This window comes from Pelodiscus sinensis, chromosome 8 (assembly GCF_049634645.1).
Source record: "Pelodiscus sinensis isolate JC-2024 chromosome 8, ASM4963464v1, whole genome shotgun sequence".
Classification (NCBI taxonomy): Eukaryota; Metazoa; Chordata; order Testudines; family Trionychidae; genus Pelodiscus; species Pelodiscus sinensis.
In genome coordinates, this window is record NC_134718.1 from 66,917,455 (window position 1) to 66,937,472 (window position 20,018).

The 20,018-nt window shown below is 46.0% G+C and overlaps 1 protein-coding gene across 4 annotated transcripts in view; it reads right to left on the minus strand.

Moving 5' to 3' along the window:
* Positions 1 to 19,771, minus strand: part of PDCD4 (programmed cell death 4) — a 34,033-nt gene extending 14,262 nt beyond the window's left edge. Inside the window, exons 1-6 of one of the 4 annotated variants that reach the window (XM_075935482.1) lie at positions 19,616 to 19,771; positions 10,999 to 11,159; positions 10,607 to 10,713; positions 8,567 to 8,671; positions 2,181 to 2,480; positions 313 to 407 (exon numbers count right to left, since the gene is read on the minus strand). In XM_075935482.1, the coding sequence (XP_075791597.1) occupies positions 313 to 407; positions 2,181 to 2,480; positions 8,567 to 8,609 (438 nt within the window). In that variant the 5' untranslated portion in view covers positions 8,610 to 8,671; positions 10,607 to 10,713; positions 10,999 to 11,159; positions 19,616 to 19,771. Of the gene's footprint in view, positions 1 to 312; positions 408 to 2,180; positions 2,481 to 8,566; positions 8,672 to 10,606; positions 10,719 to 10,931; positions 11,160 to 19,615 lie in introns of all 4 variants that reach the window. The other 3 variants (XM_075935480.1, XM_075935481.1, XM_075935484.1) reach the window with 3 other exon arrangements.
* Between the last annotated feature and the right edge of the window lie 247 nt (positions 19,772 to 20,018).

Consider the following 20,018-nt stretch of genomic DNA (forward strand, 5'->3'; position numbering starts at 1 on the left):
CTGGCCAGCCGAAACACACTTACTGGGGGGACTATGAGGGGTGCGTTTGCACCCTTGCGGTCCATATTTACAAAAAAAGCACCCCCCACAGAAATTCCTGCATACGGGCCTGACCTCAGAGCAGGTTCCTATAACCTCCTTACTAGTTAATGGGCCTGCTCATGTGCTTAAAAGTAAGCATGCATTTTTTTTAAGGGCCAGATGTTTAACATCTTTAGGATCCGGTCTTAATAAACATCACACCAATTACTATGAATAAAAAGGCCATTTCCATCTCAGACTCACACTGTATAAGGCAAAACACTTGCTTACCTGGTCATCATCGTAATTGGGATCTTTAATATCCACTTCCTCCACATCATACACTTGCCCAGGTGTACCCCAAACACCTTTGCCACCTGCACCACCTGACCAAACATGCAAAAATGAAAAAGGTATGGTAAATGCTAGGCGGAGCTCAAAATATCTCCATTCTATCATGTTTCATTTAGGCACATGTGTGAAAGCTTCAGATTTTCTGGCATATGCAGAAGTACTTGCATAATATCCTTTCCACTCTCAGCAATTTGGGCTTTGATCTATTGAGTCAGGAAAGCGTAAGCAACATGGGGCAGCTTTAAAAGTGTTGAAGGTTGAAATAATTGTGCTTTAAATTAAAGGGAGTATCCCTGACAGAAAACTCCATCATAAGCCTCATGATCTGTAGATTGTACTGTACATGATATAAAAAAGCATCCTAAAGAAAAGTCGATTGTGCTTGGCATAATGAAAAATGCATGTGTGCGTGCATACCATAATCCACTACTGAAGACTGTGGCCATCCCCATAAAAAACCATTATAAAAAGTACTACTGAAATGGTGAAGAGACAGAATGTTGTTCAGGGAGAAAAGAATCCAAACAGAAAAACATGTCTTTAAACCAGTGGCTCCCAACCTTTTTTAAAACTGCAGATCAGCAAACCCGTTCATAAAACTTTTGGTGGACCAGTAACATTTGCATATTCATTTGGGTAATTAATTTTAAGAGGTCACGTGTTATTTTATATCACATCTGTATGCACACATGTCGTTGTAAGGGATCAGAGTTTGCAGATATCTACAGACGATACTGACTAAAACTGAAGATGTCAAAATAGTTCGTTTCGACTCTTCCAAACCTGAATCATTTTAACACGGCCAAACTTTTTGTTTTTAGGGTTGACTGGTTTGTTTGTTTCCAGGCAGAAACTATTAGCCGAATTCGCTCAAACATTTGTGACAGGTCTGGGCACCCGCCGAGCAATGTATTTGGCAGGAAATTTACTGTTCACCAAAACTCCTCCCACAGTTCCACGTCGGGATCGGTCATCTCTGGGCCCGGCAGCTTCCCCTCAAGCCAACCTGGCACCACTTCCCACAGTCTCCGGGGAAGCTGCCGAAAGGGCTAGCGCGAGCCTGTGCACTGTTTTCTCAGACACGCAAGCATTTCTTGGGGGGGGGGAGGGGGAGGGTTGTGCTTTGCCAGCCCCAAACAAGCTAGGCCTCAGCACCTTCTCCCACCTCCATCTCCTGGGCGCCCATCGGACACACTATCTGGGCAGGCCCTCCCCCCCCATGGCTGCCACTCAGGCAGCACACACTGCTCAGGCCGTGTTCCTGGCCCACTCCGCGCCATCAGCAACCCAAAGCTGGGGAGTGCGATAACACACATGAGCAAAGCTCCTCCCAACCACTGCTCTGTTCCCTACTCCCTGCCAGCCAGTGCCCAGCCTCCCCTTCCTGCCCTGGGCAGCTCAGGGGCGGCTACCTCCTCCACTTCCCATGAACAGCAGCTCCCTGGAGGCCGCAGCACCTTCCTTCTGCACCAGTGGGATCCCGGCCCCATGCTTGCCAGTTGGAAGAGGGGGAGGGAAGAGCAGGCAAGGAGCCGGATGTCACTGGGGTTCTGCTCTAGCCACAGCGCTGCCTTGGGCTATCTACAGCACCACCTGCAGCCTGGAGAAGCCAGCGCTGCTTGGGGTGGGACAGCCCCCGGGGCCCGGTGTTGTCTTGATCCCAGGAGTGGAACTGGCAGGGAAAGCGTGTGTCTACATGCCATAGGCATGGCCTGGCAGCCAGTGGTCTGCAGACAGGCGGTTGGGAACTACCGGTTTAGACAAAAGCCCATAAGTAAAGACCTTTCATAGTAGACCACACCAACCTTTCTTGGGTAGTCCCCTTCCCTTTCCAGACCGGGATCGTCTGTCCAGAAATTTTCCCTTTGGGCTAGTTGGTGCAGTGACTCCACTTTTCAGTGCCTCTCCATTATCACTAACAGAGTCTCCTCTCCCAGAATCTCGAGAAGAATTTTTCCTTAACCGTCTCTTTGCTCTAGCATTAATTTTAGCTTCAATAACTGAAGATGCAGGTATCCAATTTCCATTGATTTCAGTCTTTACTTCCTCATTTCCACCATTTTCTTCATCACCAGAAAATGGAGTATCACTTAGATGATCAAATTCTCAAAAGAGAAAAAGACAGAGAAAAAAAAATCTAGTTACTGCTTTAAGCAGTTATTATAAAAGCCATACCAAATATCCACTATGGTTTTTTTAAAAAACTACATTTAAAATGGAAGCCTGCAAATATAAAGATATTAGATGTAAGGTTGCTGAACCAAAGTACCTGACTGCATTCCAACTATTTAAGACCTATTTGTTGCTTTTCCATTGCCTGTGCAGTGGCGTAATAGGAAATAAAGTTTCCCCTTGTTTCTCTGCAAAGGCTACATGTTAAAGACCATGTATGGGTAGGTAGGTGAAGAGCAATTGAATGAAAATTTACAAATAAACAAACCAAATAAGGTGGCTCTGTAAACAAGCATGGAGTTACTTTGATTTGCAATGTCTCTTGAATTATTAAAACATATCCATTGTAATTTAGTAAAATTCATAGCGCACCACTAGTTGGAATAGAAAGAAGAGATAATAAATTGCAAGAGTATGCACTCAGATTCACAGCTTGCCACCAATGAAGAACTGACTTACAAGCTGGTGGTAACATGGTGATGCTGTGCCTTCATTTTTATGGAAATATGTTTTTGAATATGAATATGCATCAGTCAAATATGCTTTATGTAAAATGTGGCATATATCCGGTCACTGAAAAGCTTGTAATCCACTGAACGTGTATATTCTTTTTGTGTGCATGTATCATTACTGTATGTGAAATACCAAGTGTAAACCTGTTTATTAATCTAGTTCTTCTAGTGAAAGCCATTAGTGGTACTTAAGGAACTTACCAGCCTGGTGATCAAGACAATGATCTGTAAACTGCCTTGTTTTTCCTGTAAGCCTAAAGTATAGTTGGTTCTACAGACATGTGACCATGCCACCTGATGCTGGAATCCATCTTGAATTTTGAACTTTTCTACAGTGGTGGGAGGAATTGAACAAAGATTCCCCTCCCTGGGGAAATTCCATTTAAAAATGGAAAGCAAACGATTGCTTTCAGCTAGCTTCACAGATGGCTCCCCATCCCAAGATTATACATGAAAAGACCTCAAAATAAAAATAATTCTAAGGACAGGGGTGGAGAGAATCTGCTAGACCCAGGTCAGAAAAAAAGATCAACTCCGGTCTGTGACAAACTATACCTGAAATTAGAACTAAGATGATAAATTATGATTTGTAACAACTTCTTAGTGTATTAGGCTTAGTTGGTGTGTTTTGTTTTATTTTAGATTAGTACATTACTTTGATCTGTCTGTTATTACTTGCAACCAGTGTCCCTTGTAAGCTGTGCTCAGGAGAGATTCAAATGCTGCTCAGCTGACTAGCAAAGCACCCACAACTAGGTTTTCTGTTTCTACTGGTGGTGCACATTCGCACATACCTCTGCACACAAACATTTATTCTGCACATGGATGGAAAAATCCACATGTGGATGGAAAAGATTACTGCTTGCAACCACTTAAATCCTACTTTCTATGCTTAATAAAATCACTTTTGTTTCTTATTGAATCCAGTGTAAATAATTGTTACCTGGGAGGTGGGGGGAGGACAACAGCAGTGATAAAGGAAGCAAACTTCATTAGCTTTCTCTGTGTAAAACTTTTATACAGATTAAGATGGATTTATCTGGGGGTTTTGATCCCGCTGGGGCTGTGTGCTAAGGTGCTGTGTTAAGTCCTTGTGCCTGAGCCTTCCCAGAACTGAGTTGTTCTCAGTATCTGTATTACTCTCCTGAGGGCTGTAACCCCAACTCTGTGCCTTGCTGTGGGAGACTATAACCTCTGGCTCAGCATGACAGGGTGGTGGGTGCCCCAGAGGGCAGCTAGACGGGCTCAGTGTTCTGATCAGTCCATCAACTGACAGTTTTAAGGGGATCTCTATGACCTAACCTGTCACTAGCAACTTTTTTTTTTTTAATTGGAATCCTTACCTAGATGTGATGCCATCAAATAGAAAATGTTTTGCTATACTTTATTGGCCTCGTTCTCCAAACACTCTCAGACACAATGGTTACACCTATGTATAGTCTCATTGCAATAAAAGGAACTACTCTTGAGTAAGAGCCACACCCAATAAGGCTTGTACACTCAGACTTTAGTTTTTAAAATAGAATTCCAAGTACGTGTATATGAGCTCTTAATTCATGGTTAACATTCCTCTGCCCACTCATCTCTCATTTAAGAAACAAAACAGAACTGTCAGTGCAATATGCATTATAACAACTAACATTAGCAGAACACTGTACCAGAATGAAAGTTATCTCCTAAATCAGCAGTCAGAATTCCCCTAAATAGAGGAATTTTAAATACTGATCAGAAGCTGATGAAGCAATGATTTAGGACCACAAACTATGTACTTTGTTTTTCCTTTTAAAGAAAAGTTTGTGCTAGAAAAATATATTCTAAAATATATCAGAGAAGTATGATAACAAGCCTCCCTTGCCCCAAAGCAAAAACCCTTTACTTAAGCAGATAACATGTTATCCCTTTCTCCTCCTAGGCAACTCACTCACCAAATGTCAACTGATCAGTAGGGATGTAAATGAGTAGTTGAGTATACAATTCACCGATAAACCTGGGCTTATCAGTTAATCTCAACTACTCGCATTTCTGCCCTGCCTTGCTGCCTCTGTATCAGGGAGGATCCCAATATTTGGGAGGCATCAGAAAGACTTACAAGAAACGGGCATATTAAACATAATTCATATTATCCGGATCTACAAATTCTGAAATCAACTATAATATATATGATTCACTATAACCATTTAGTAACTCTATTTTATATTACTAAATCTTCAGTTAGGTTACTAAGGATGGCTGCAGCATGGTATTTAGAGAGATCCTGAAAGTACATGTTGACCTGTGGTGTTTGCTTGCTTCTTTAGAGTTGGAAGATTCTAACATATGCAATTTCTCTTTTTAAAGGTCATTTATCACAAAAGTTTGGTGTGTCTGGATGGTGCATGAGGAGCTAGCGTGTCTGTAGAGGATGGTCTGTGGCTACATAACTAATACAGTATTTTGAAACCATACAATTGTTACTTGCTTGTTGACAGAATAGGCCACCTGTCTGGGGTACATGCCCTGTATTTTGGCAATATAATCCGAGATTGGCACTCTTAGTGGTGTCCCATACCAGGAAGCATGGTAAGCACGAAGCCAGAGTCAACCCTAGTCATGCAACTCTAGTTTCAGTCTCTAGATCAGTAATGTGGACTCCTATACCTCAAAGGGCCAGCACACCATTACAATGCTAAAATATTACATACTTAATAGGGATATTAAAAAACAAGTAATTTGGTAAGCATGTAACCTCTGAAAATTTCAGTGGTTACACAGTTACACGCAACCACAGAGTGGTACAGGAGCCAGCTCCCCAGGAGCCGGTGCATACCAGGAACTGGCTTTTAAGCAAACTCCCACTGCACACCAGCTATAGCCCCATGCTGCTGCCTCTGTATCTATATATATAAAGAAGGGGTCTAAATCTGAAGGGGTCTAAATCTGCTGTTACCACTCAAAGATCCTGGAGTGATTATATATAGTTCACTGAAAACAACTAATTAGTGGCAGTCAAAAGCTAACAATTTTAGGAACCACTAGGAAAGGGAAAGATAAGAAGACATAAATATAATTGTCACAATATAAATCTATGGCATGCCCACACTTTGAGTATTGTGTGCAGTTCTGGTAGTCCCATCTCAAATAAAGATATATTAGAAACGGAAGAGGTACAGAGAAAGGCAACAAAGTTATAAGGGCATGGAACTGCTTCTGGGAGAATTCTGTGCCACTGCACACGCAGAATTCATGTCTCCTGCAGATCCCCTTACTGAAATACGTTGGCACAGTCACTTCAATTACACCTTTCATCCACCAGGGGACGCTGTGGCATTAGAAGAGAATAGCCAGCTCATAAGCCAGAGCAGCCACCCAAAGGGGAGGATGACATGGGAGTGGCAGGGGTGGGGAGAACAGACTGGGGAGAGGGCAAAGGAGCTACTGGGGGGAGGTACTGGGCCACACGGGGAACAGAAGCACATGTGCTTTGACAAAATGGGAGGGGTTATGCTTCAGCCAGTGTCATCATGTGGAAGACTAACTCCCTAACAATCCTCCCGCCAATAACCTGTTCCATACTTCTCACTCCCACCCACTCAGCACCCCTGTAGATTCACTCCCAGGCTCCCTCCCAGCAATTACTTCCCTGTCCCCCAGCTACTCCATTACCTGTGACTCCCCCAAGCCTTTACATTGCTTCTGAGGACTGCAGGAAATATTTCCGTATCGTATAGGTTGAACATCTCTAGTCAGCATCCTCGGGACCTGACCAGTTCTGAACCAGAGAATTTTCTGGACCATGGGAAGTCATATTGTCTAGCAGCATTGCCAATACTTCCACGGCTTACTGGGCTGATAGAGTACATTTAGGGGTAGATTACAGCTAAGTAACAGCACAGAACACTGACAGCTAGGACTGGTGGCTGTAAACCAACTCTATGGGACCATGGGGACCTTGGCCTACACCCATGAAAAAAGTGGATATTCAGCAAACTAAAATCATTCTGGACAACAGATCTTTCCGGACCAAAGTGTTCTGGACTAAAGAGGTTTAACCTGTAGTTAAAATGAATTATTACTCAAAGTTCTGTATTAATATACAGTATTGAGCAAAAAAGTCTGTCAAAAATATTTCGTGCATCTTTTTTATCTGTACTGTTACAGACATATTTATTGACAGAGGTGTTTTTAAAAAGTTTCAAGTTATTTTTGGAAATTTATCACAATTATATTGTATTAGTTTGACAAAATATGCAGAATTTTAAAATACTGTTTCCAGCATTTTTAATTTTAGGGGGAAAACTCCCTCATGAGTAATATGAGGAGAACTTAAAAAGACTGGGACTATTCAGTTTGGAAAAGAGATGCTAGAAAGGGAATATGACAAAGGATTATAAAATCATGAATGGTGGGGTAAAAAGTGATTAAAGGAGTGTTATTTACCCCTTCACAAAACACAGGAACCCGAGCTCACCCAAAAAAAATGTAAAGAGGATTTTAAAAAGGAAGTACTTCTTCATTCCCGACACTGTCAACCTGTGGAACTCATTTGCAGGTGATGATGTGAAGGCCAAAAGTATAACTAGATTCACAAAAGAATTAGATAAGTTAACAGATGACAGAGCCACCAACAGATTTATCCCAAAATGGTCAGGGATTCAAACTCATGTCGGGGTATCCCCAAACCTCCTATGAAAAGCCAAGAGTGCACAACAGGGGATGGAATGGCTTACTCAACAACTGCCATGTTCTGTTAACTCCCTTTGCAGCATCTGGCGCTGGCCAGTGTCAGAGGATAGAATACTGGGCTAAATGAACAGAAAGATTATAACTATCAAACACATAAATAAATATAATTTGTTAAAGATGGGTCACGGGGCTTTTAATATACTGAAATTCTTTGGGGGGAGGGAGGGGTCAACATGCATATGAAAAAGGGAGGCTCCAGAGCATATAATGTACTTGTATTTCCAGGAGGTTTTGACAAGTTCCCTCACCAAAGGCTCTTAAACAAAATAAGGTCTGACCCAGTAGGGCTGTTATAAATGGACAACTGATCTGACCCAGAATGGCCATTCTTATGTTTTTATTATTCATTTCCTCAGTTTTTAATCCTAGAGACAGTTAAATGGAAGCAAAACTCTCTGCTCCTAAAGAGTTTATTTACTCTTAACTTGAAGGCATTCCTGTGTTTGTGACATCATAACTAGTTGCTGTGATGGTAATTACAAACAGACTATTCTGACTTCAAAATCACTATCATTTAGTATTCTAATCAAGGAACCACTTGGGATGTGGGAAACAAAAACAGACAAAAAGAAAAACTCCTAAGGAACTTCCAACTTTTAATTTGCTGCCTGATGTATTTCTTTAGATATTTAGAACTGTTTCTACATAGATTAAAGATCTTCATGACAAACTTGAAGAAAATAAAATAAATACATTAAATAGCCACCACAATGTAATTTACAAATTAAAGAAATTTCAGTGTGAACTAAACTATAGTTTAAACACAAAAATAAGACATAATATACCTGTTGGATTAACATTATACATCTGTTCATTTTCTACTTCCATAGTTGTTTAACTGCACTTCAAGTGAACTGACTGAAATCTTTCTTAATGCTTTCCTCTCAGACCTAAAAAGAAAAACAACCACAGTAAATGTAGTTACATTGAGTACAGAAATAGGTTTGATTTTTCCAGTGGATTTTTCAGAGGGGTAGCCGTGTTAATCTGTAACTGTAAAAACAAAAAGTAGTCTTGCAAAACCTTAGAAATTAACAAAAAACACAGATGGTGTAATGAGCTTTCGTGGGCACAACCCACTTCTTCAAATGAACGGAGTTAGTCTAAACGAGTTAGTGTATTAAGAGTATTTCACCAAGTCAACATTCATTTTCATTACGATTCAAACATTAGGAGTAACTGGTATTTTTTTAAGTAGCATTAACGTTCTCGTACTTGTGAAAATGTTCGTGGGATGGTGAAAATTTAACAGAAAGCATCACTTATGAACAGGATAGATAACAGTGCAGAACTCTGACACCAAGTTTTACCAGTATGCTTTGGTTTAAAAAAAAGCATACTGGTCTATGTAAAGGTTATACTGGTAAAAGGTCTAGTGAAGGCACAGTTACACCAATGTAAAGGTGACTGATACTAATACAGGTACAGGCAGTCCCCGAGTTACGCGGATCCGACTTATGTCAGATCCACAGTTACGAACGGGGCCATCTCCCTGGTCTCCAGCAGACCAGGGAGAGGAAGCAAAGCAGCGGAGCACGCGGGCAGCGGACAGCCCAGACGCGTCTGGGCTGTCCGCTGCCCGCGTGCTCCTTGGCTTTGCTCTGCTTTGCTCCCCGTCTCCCTGGTCTGCAGACCAGGGAGACGGGGAGCAAAGCAGAGCAAAGCCGCGGAGCCCGAGGGCAGCAGGACAGCCATGGCGCGTCTGGGCTATCCCGCTGCCCCCGTGCTCCGCGGCTTTGCTCCGGACGCCTGTGGTACAGCAGCTGGGGCGCTGCCGGTTGGTGCCGTAGCGCCGCTCTGGGCATTACTGGACCAACCCGGCAGCACCCCAGCTGCTCTGCCCCAGGCGTCCTGATTCAGCCACTGCTGGTCAGTTTCAGCAGCGGCTGAATCAGGACGCCTGGGGCAGAGCAGCTTGGGTGCTGCTGGGTTGGTCCAGTAGCACCGAGGAGCGGCAGTGCTACTGGACCAACCCAGCAGCACCCCAGCTGCTCTGCCCCAGGCGTCCCCAAGTCAGCCGCTGCTGAAACTGACCAGTGGCTGACAACAGGAAGCCCCTGTCCTGGGCTTCCTGGAATCAGCCGCTGATCAGTTTCAGCAGCAGCTGACTTGGGGATGCCTGGGGTTCTTAAGTTGAATCTGTATGTAAGTCAGAACTGGCGTCCAGATTCAGCCACTGTTGAAACTGATCAGTTTCAGCAGCGGCTGAATCTGGACGCCAGTTCCGACTTACATACAGATTCAACTTAAGAATAAACCTACAGTCCCTATCTTGTACATAATCCGGGGACTGCTTGTATTCTCCTTCCCATATAGGGCTATAAATGTGGGATTTAAAGCATCTTTATGACTCCATACATGCATCTTCATTAGGAGAGTTGTACTGCTTCAACTCTACCACTAGAATTAAAGAATTATAACTATTGAGTCCAGCAAGTCCTCACCATATACGGTAATTTGTTGCTTCCCCTACACCTCAACACTGATCTATAGATCATATAAAAGTGATTCTACACAACCTCAGAAGCTCTTATCTGTATATTTTCTCATGAGTACTCTGATCTCATCTCTTTGAGTGTATCCCCTCAGCTGGCGACCAAGGTAAACAAGTTCTCTCTTTCTAGAAAGACTGCTGTTATTTTTTTCTCCTCCCTTCTCATTCAGCTCTATAAACAGCTGAATATTGAGACTTTAAAAGAGATGGCATTATCCATCTCCCCCTTTTTTAGAAAGATTTCAGCCAGTAAAACTACTACATGCAAGTGAATCAGGTGGGCAGTACACAAAGACATACAGTCTGTATCATTCATCACACAAAATTTTACCTGCAAAGTTTTCACAAATCACTTTGTAGTCTTGTGGATGTTTTTTTAAAGTTTGTTTCTCCCATGAGATTTCAATGGCTCTTCTCCTCTCTCCTTTCCATTTGTTGCTGCCCTGCAAACACTTAATCGTTGAATGGCAAGTCTGTGACATGAGGAGACATCTACCCTCCCCACTTTTCTCCTACAGTTCACTTGCCTGGTACAGACTTATTGACTACAATGATGAATAATCAGTGGTTGAAAGTGCAAAATTTGCCTTTTTTACAATGATTTCTGCATATAATTCAATTTCTCATATCAAACCCAAATTTGGCAAACAATTAACCTTGAGTAAGGCAGTGTCCTCTTCCCCACGCTATCCAACACTTCATGTATATGTCTTTCAGCATTACCTCAATCATTCACTTGTCAAGTGTTCTGAAGCACTCTTACTATGCTAAGAGTGTTCTCTTGTACAGCTCACTCAGGAAGGGAAAATCAAGACTGTCTGACTAGCTTAAGAGGTTAATTTTCTTCTTCTTGATAGAATGTTCCATTACAGATGTGCTTCTCCCTTAAAAGGAAAGGAAAATAGAATGATTATGTAGTAATAAAAGAGACTACAAAGAAAACACAAGAGTGAGGAAAAGTAATTTTAACATTTACTATACAAAAATAGCAAATACCAGTGAGGAGAAACGTTTCTCCATACAGCACCTCCCACAAATCTACATTTAGGAAATCTGAAAGGACACCTGTCTGTAACTTTCCTTGGAGAGTCATGATCCTAAGGTTCAGAGCACCATCTCCGACTACAAACACTGATAACATGTGTGCCCACTAGGGTTACCAGGCAGTCTTTAAAAAAATACCAGACACACTTCACGGGGAAGGGGCGGTGGAGGAGGGAGAGGAAGGGGGGAGGCTGGGAAGCAGAGCTGGGGGGGGGGGGGGGAGAAGGGTCGGGGGCTGGCCGGAGGAGATGGGGGGGGGCCAACAGGAAGCAGAGCTGGTCGGTGGGGGAAGGAGGTTGGGCGGAGTGGGGCTGGCCGAGAGAGCTCAGGAGGAGGAGGGGAGAACTGGCCGCCGGAAGCAGTGATGGCGGGGGGTGCAGCGGGGCTGGCCAGGGAAGATCAGGAGGAGGAACCAGCCGGCAGGAGGTAGAGCTGGCAGTGGGGGCAGGGGTTGGATACAGCAGGCCTGGCCAGGGGAAATCGGGAGAGGAGGGGAGAACTGCCACCGGAAGCAGGGCTGGCAGCAGGTGCAGAGGGGAAGATCGGGGGGAGAAGCGGGGGAGAACCAACCGGCCGGCCGGAGTGCGGGGGAGCGCGAAGAGCATATCAGCCAGCGGGGAGCAGGACTGACCCGGGCAGTACAGATCCCAGGGCGCTCCTGCCCCCCACACGATCGAGGCGAAGCGCAAGTCAGTCGGGCTGCAGCTCCACCACATGCTTGACCAGCGCGCAGGAGCACAGACTGGGCTGCCCCTCCTCCTCACACGCAACCAGGGCTCCCAGTATTGATTGCACCCCGCCTCCCAGCCACTCCCCCCACCAAGCTTCCAGGCGCTTAGTCAGAAAATACCGGACATTGCACTGCCCTCGTTTTGCAAAAAAATAAGCAAATGAGGCAAAGCGTGGAACATTGCCACGCCTCATTTGTGTTCTACGCCAGTCCTTCCTGGTTGGAATAGGAAGATGGCTCTGAGCTGCTGTTTCTTCCCTCCCCCGCTGGGTAGAGCCATGTCACCATGAGTGCCAGGAAACTCTGTCCCCATGGTGCTCTTGCCTTGGAGGCTCTACCCCTACAGTTCCCATTGGCCATGATTTCTGGCCAGTGGGAGCTGCAGGGGGGCAGTGCCTGTGGGGCAACATCTAAACTGCATGCTTATTTCAAAATAAGCTTTTCCCAGATTAGTTACCGTATATACTCGAGTATAAGTCGACCCGAATATAAGCCGAGGCACCTAATTTTACCCCCAAAAACTGGGGGAAAGTATTGACTCGAGTATAAGCCTAGGGTAGGAAATGAGGCAGCTACTGGTAAATGTAAAAAATGAAGATAGATACCGGGTCTAGCCCCGGAAGTCGGGGCGAAAGCTGCTCCGGTGCCCCTGGTCTGCTGGAGACCGTCTCCAGCAGACCAGGGGCACCGGGCGGTTCCCGCGCTTCTGAGGCTTTGCCAGAGCAAAGCCTCAGAGGCGCGGGACCCCCGCGGCTGCGGCTTCAGTCCGGGAGCCTGTGGTCTGCTGGGGACGGTCCCCAGCAGACCACAGGCACCCAGATTGAAGCGGCAGCAGCGGGGGGGTCCCGCGCCTCTGAGGCTTTGCCCGCCTCAGTTCTCGAGATGCTGACTCGAGTATAAGCCGAGGGGGGCATTTTTCAGCACAAAAACTGTGCTGAAAAACTCGGCTTATAGTCGAGTATATACGGTATTCCAAAATAGCTTATTTCGAAATAGCACGTCTACACTGCTGGGAAGCCTCAAAATTAGTCTGAGGCAGGCTTCCCTAATGTAGACATGCTATCTCGACTTAGAGCCTCAGGAGGCACTTGGGAGGAATAACTTAGAATGGCCTTAGAGAGGGGCTATTTCGGAACAGCAGTAGTGGAGCATTTACACAAGCCTTATTTCAAAATAGGTATTTCAGAATAGGCATTATTCCTCGTAGAATGAGATTTACAGATTCTGGAATAAGCTGCCCATTATTTTGAAATTATTTCAAAATAACGGAATGGCTGTGAAGATACTCACATTGTTATTTCAAAATAACGCTAGTTATCTCGAAATAACAGTGTATTGTAGACGCACCCTGGGTGAGAGCAAGGTAGTATGTGCTACACAGAGCCACTTGTTCACTACCACCAAGCAGGAGATACCCCAGGTGACCACACCCCACCGCAACCCCCGGCCCCACCCTGAGCCCCCTCCTGTATCCTAAGACCCTAACTCCATCCAAGACCCCACAGTCCATGAGCCCCTCCTGAATCCTAACTGCTGCCCAAACCCCAAAGCCCTTCTCAACTTCCTGCCTTGAATCCACTCCCATTCTCCAAGCCCTTTGGCCCCAGCCTGGATTCTCTCCCTCCTCCCCCGGTCATCTCATTTTTATCCCTACCACAGAGTTTACACCTCCAACCACAGGCCTTATTCCCCCATGAGCCTCCTTCCATGCTCCAAACCCCTCATCCCCACCCCACCACTGATCATCCATGTGTGGAATGAATTTTGTTATATGCATCAATATGGAGGTGATGTGTTGCATATCATCTCTACATTGGTGCACATAAAATTCATTCCACAATGGACATAAAGAATTAGTGGGAACACTGTCCTCACCCAGCTCTTAAAACTATGGGATGCAAGTTATTTGGATCTTCTTATTTCCAAATGTCTAACTTTAGTAGCTTTTGTCCAGAGATACTAGTGGAATAGGAAGCATTATCACCACATGATGAGACTGCATTTTCTGTTTTCTCCCCAAATACAGAACACCAATATTAATTAAATATGTCTGCCATTATTATAGCACTTCCACGTATTAATGGACAATTATCAGGATTATTTTTGTTCCTCATATAATCAAAATACACTGTAATATAAGTTATTGCACTTAACACTGCTTGCCATAGATTTTTGTGTGTCCCCCTTTGCATCCCTTATCAATATTCTACTATTCTTATCTTCTGGTTTATATTTGTTACTGTCAACTTTCCCCTTCTTCTATTTGTTGTATATTTTTATTTTAGTAGTACTTTCACTACCTCTCTAAACCAGGCTGGTTTTTTTAAAAAAATCAGTATGGTTTAAACTTTGCAATGCTAGTAGACAACATCACATATAGGATTAGCTAAAAACCTTTATTATTCATCTGCTACTTCTGTACAAAGAACATATAGGTATTATTGCATCATAAATACAGGCAATCTAGGGAAAGATTAAGTGTTCCTGATTTGCTCAAACTAATTTTCTAAGCATCATATAGTGAAAAATGATTTGTCACATATTAAGAAAACTTTTCAAAGTTACACACACATATTCACAAGATAAGATCTTTTGTGCCTCACAGCCTAGAGTTTGACTATGCACCCTGTAACTACACACACTAAAAACTGTTATTTAAACAAATCTCCAAGTGCTTTACAAAGGAGGTCAGTATTTTTTCCTTCTGTTTACAGATGGGGTGACTAAGACACAGAGATGTCACCCAGCAGGCCACTGGCAGAACCCCCCTCCTGAGTCCCAGTCCAGAGTTCAACCAACTAGGCACGCAGTTCTCAACCTGTTCTCTGCAGACCTTTGGGGCTCAACAGAGTAAGACTAAGATTTCCAAAAGGATCCATACTTCAAAAATGGGGGTCATGGGCCGGGGGTCACAGGCAGAGGCTGCTCTGGCTGGGATGAAGAAGCCCCTGCCTGTGGGAGGAACGGCATTCCAGCCCAGCAGTGAGCGGGATGAGGGGGGCTGCTCGCCCTTCTTTAGCCAGTTAGCCAAATAAATGGGATTTTGCATCCATAATTTATAAGCATACTCTCCATGCCATTATATAAATTAGTAGTGAAGATATTGTACAGAAGCAGTCCCAAAACTGATCCCTGCAGAACTCCACTTGTTATGCCCTTCCAGCATGACTGTGAAGCACTCTTTGAGAGTGATTATCTGAGCAGTTACGCACCCACCTTAAAGTAGTCCCACCTACACTGTATTTCCCTAGTTTACTGATAAGGTCATGTGAGTCCTCCATTGACTGGAAATGTATCTAACAAACACTTTTTTTTTTTGGTAAGTATTTTTGGCATTCAAACTCAAACAGGTTCTTAAAGTTTATTTTTTCTCTCCTTGAGTAATCCCCAGTAACAAAATATACTCTGGAATAAAAATAAATAGTTTAATTGATGTTAAATGAAATCCAAGTTCCATTTCCACAGCTTCCGGTTTTACAATGATGATACTTTGTTTTGACCAATAAACTGAGCAGATATGACTAATAAGACAAAGAGGGTCCCAACAAAAAGATGACACTGGAAAAAAATATCACATTAATTACTGTAAACATACTTAAGATAGCAAAAAACCACACTGATCATTCAATTGCGAACACTCAGGGTATGTCTACACTTGATTCCTCCTTCAAGGGAGGAATGCAAATGTAGACATCCGAAATTGCAAATGAAGCAGGGATTTAAATATCCTGCGCTTCATTTGCATAATTGCAGACTGCTGCTTTTCTGCAATAGCGCTATTTCGGGACATCAAACTCGGTCCCCGCGGGGTTATTTCGAGAGCAAACCCTTCCCTCGAAATAACCCTTACTCCTCAAAAAATGAGGTTTCTTTAAATCCCTGCTTCACTTGCAATTTTGGATGTCTACACTTGCATTCCTCCCTCGAAGGAGGAATCAAGTGTAGACATACCTCAGACATACCACTCATTCAGGGAGCCTTTACAGAGACAAGGACTGTAGTGCAGAGTCAAAATAATGCATCTCAACATTGCATAAGTGCTAAATTCATGACCTATTACAGCAGTTTTAATGATAGGGTCACCAAGGCTGGCTGTAGACTTGCCCAAGTCCAGAGCCAAAGCCTGAAGACTTCAGTCCTAGGCAGCAATGGCTCAGGCCACAGCCTCCAAGTCTGGGGGTGAAGCACTGAGGCTTTGACTCCTCCTACTCCCCCCCCCCCCCACACACACACCTTGAGCAGCAAAGCTTGGGCTCTGGCTTTGACCCACCCACCAGGGCTCAAGCTTCCATTCTCCCTCCTGGTGTCATATAGTAATTTTTGCTGTCAGAAGGAGGTTGCAGTGCAATTAAGTTTGAGAACCCCAGACCTATTACTTATGGTTCAAGAGGGTTACTTCTGCATACTCATACTCCTAAGAGTGATACCATGCTAATCCTGCAAAATAAACACTAACATCTCAAGATATCAATTTATGTTTGAAGGCTACCCCCAAAACATTCTCAAGGCTTAGGACAGTGGTCCCCAACCTTTCATGGTTGCCGGGCGCCTAGGGGCAGGGCCGCTCACGTGCTGGGCGTCTGGGGACAGGGCCGCTCACATGCCGCGCTTCCGGGGTTGGGGCCACGCATGTGCCATGCGCCCGGGGGTGGGGGCCGCTCACGCGCCCTGAGCCCAGTGCCGGCATCGTGCATGTGCCATGCTCCCGAGGCAGGGACCGCCCACACGCCCTGAGCCAGCACCACGCATGTGCTGTGCGCCCGGGGCAGGGGCTGCCCATGCGCCACGCGCCCAGGGCGAGCACCACGCATGTGCCGCACATCGGGGGGGAGCAGCTCAGATGTTTTGACGGGCACACATAAATGCCCCAGCGGGCGCCATGGTGCCCGTGGGCACTGCGTTGGGGACCACTGGCTTAAGAGACTACTGAAGACAGCATTACAGCTTCTTATTGTGGTAAGAGTCCTACACTGAGGAAGCATCTGCACCGGTCTGTTCCAACAGAACAAAGGAGTATCCAACACATCAGCAGATACCTGCTTGGTACCTCATTTTGTCAGTTATATGAGTAACTTCCATTATCAACAAAGATAAATTACTTAATAGCTCAAATTATCCTTAACAACAACAAAACTCCACCAACCAGGCCTCAACACTCAGACAAAATGTATGTACTCCAATCATGGACCCTGGAGCCAAATGGCACAGATTTCCTCAATGCCAGTGTGATGTATGTGAAACCAAACTGGCTTGCTTTCAGTTTCCTTTCCTGGGGCCAGACAGCCAATACACGGGTGGACTCTTTAAGAACTGGGCTTGTAAAACCTTTTTGGAGAGGCAACTGACAATTGTTTAGTTAAGGGTTTTTTTATTATTTATATTATGGCAGAACAATGAACTTCAATCAAAGAGCAAGTATTCATTGTGCTTGACTCTACATGAAAAAACACGGAAGTCCCTGCTCTGGAGAGCTCACTATCTGGGGGTAGACAAGATAACAGGTGTACATAAGCGGGGGGGGGGGGGGGGAGAATAAAATAAAAGAATTTGCAGAATATTGTAAAATACTGCAAATTCAAAAAAGGATCCTGGGGCCTTTGTTTTGGAAAGAGGTGTGATTTTTAGTTTTTTTCTCAACTCCATTACTTTCTCTGGTTTCTGATGGACAAGGAGCTTTTCTGGATCATTCTCAGTCCTGCATGTTTGAATGAGATATTTCTATATATGTAGGTATTTACACTACACTCATGGTCAAGTAAGTATCTCATGATCACCTTCAACCAAAAATTTCTAGATTGAAAAATCTTTGAGCATGCATTCACTTTTCGAACTGTATTTCCACCTTACCCAACTTCAAGTAAAGGTTCTAATCCTTAATGCCATACAATGTTTTTAAAACTTCAGCCACTGTGATGCAGTCACATTTAAAAAGAAGCAAAGAAATGTGGCTTGAACTTCCCATGATTTTTCTCCCTTTCAGTAGAGGCCAAGTAAGACAATCTACAGCCTGAAATGTTCATATTTCCAGTTTGTGGACTTGTGAAAACAGCATCACAGCAGAATTTGTTTGTGGCCATGTGCTGCTCACCATGGTACTGTAAAAGGATCAGTTTCCATCTGATGTTTACATGTATATACACACTCTTTTACAGCACAGAATGCTCTATATAAATGCTCAGTGCTAGTTTTATATGAGTGTATAAACAGCCTCAAACATTATTCAGAAAAGATTAAACATACACCAAACCTCCACACACAGGTCTTAAAGCACACACTTTAAAGTATCAGAAATAACAACGGAAGTGGTTTTAATACAGATGTGGCAAGTCAGTTTTGTTTTTAAAGGTGCAGCTTTACAAGAAAGAAAGTGACTTTACAGCTTGGTGGGGGGTCAAAATATAAACCTTTTGCCAAGGTACTAACACCCTAAAAGTAGGAACCGGCAGCTTTCCTATACAGAAGTAAAGCAGGCTCCCTCCTCCCCGATAACCACTTCAATCCTAGCGCTGTTTGGGGACAGCCCGGCTGTCACTGTATCCTCACCCAGCCAGACTGGGGACCAGAGTGTCACCCCTTCCCCACAAATGCCAGCGATGGCATCCTTAGGCTGAAGACCAGGCGCTGCTCCGCAGAAGGGGCTTTTAACTGGGGGACGGAAGAAGGGAGGGGGAAAGACCCCACACCACCATCCGCCCCCGCTGGGGGGTAGGGAGGAGAGGGGGCATGAAGAATCCCCCACCCCCATTCCCTGCAGGGGGGGGCACCAACCCCACCAAGGACCCCATCCCCTCACCCCGCAAAGGGGGGCACCCCCAAGGACTCCACCCCACAGAGGGGGGACACCCCCAAGGACCCCACGCCCTCACCCCACAGAGGGGGGGCACCCCCAAGGACCCCACCCCGCAGAGGGGGGGACCCCCAAGGACCCCATCCCCTCACCCCACAAAAGGGGGGCACCCCCAAGGACTCCATCCCACAGAGGGGGGGCACCCCCAAGGATCCCATCCCCTCACCCCACAAAAGGGGGGCACCCCCAAGGACTCCACCCCACAGAGGGGGGACACCCCCAAGGACCCCACGCCCTCACCCCACAGAGGGGGGGCACCCCCAAGGACCCCACCCCGCAGAGGGGGGACCCCCAAGGACCCCATCCCCTCACCCCACAAAAGGGGGGCACCCCCAAGGACTCCACCCCACAGAGGGGGGCACCCCCAAGGATCCCATCCCCTCACCCTGCAGAGGGGGGGCACCAACCCCACCAAGGACCCCACCCCCTCACCCCACAGAGGGGGGCACCCCCAAGGACTCCACCCCACAGAGGGGGGCACCCCCAGGGACCCCACCCCCTCACCCCGAAGAGGGGGGGCACACCAAGGATGCGCCCGGCTCCCGGGGGGGCACATCCCTGAGGAGAGCTGGTAAGGACCCCACACGCCCCCCGGCCAGGAGGGTCGTGGAGCCCAGACCCTCCCCCCCCGGGGGGGATCCCACGAATTTCCCGCCTGAGGAGGCTCCTGGGGAGGGGCGAGGAGCCCCCTGCGCGCGGGGGGGCGGGGCTCCCGTTACCGTAGGCAGCAGCGGTCCCCGCCGCTCCGCTCCCCACAGCCGCCGCCGGCCTCGCGCTGCCCCCTGCGCTGCCCTGTTTGTTTTTGTTTTGTTCTGCCCAGCGACACGGCCGCGAGCGGCCGCCGCCGATTGGCCGGCTCGCGCCACCCGCCGCAGCCAATCACAGGGCGAAGGGGGCGGGGCAGGGGCGGAAGGGAAGGTGTGTGCTCAACCGGCCAGGAGGGAGGGCGACACCATGCGCTGGGAAGTGGGTGTGTTCGGCAGGGAAGGCATAGGAAGGAACCATTGGATGGTGCGGGGAGGAGGGGCCCGGGTGATCCAACACACTGGCTGGAGAGAGGGAGGGGTGAACAAACTCCCCAGGCCTCTTAAGAGGAGACGTATACAGGGCAGGGGGGGAGGG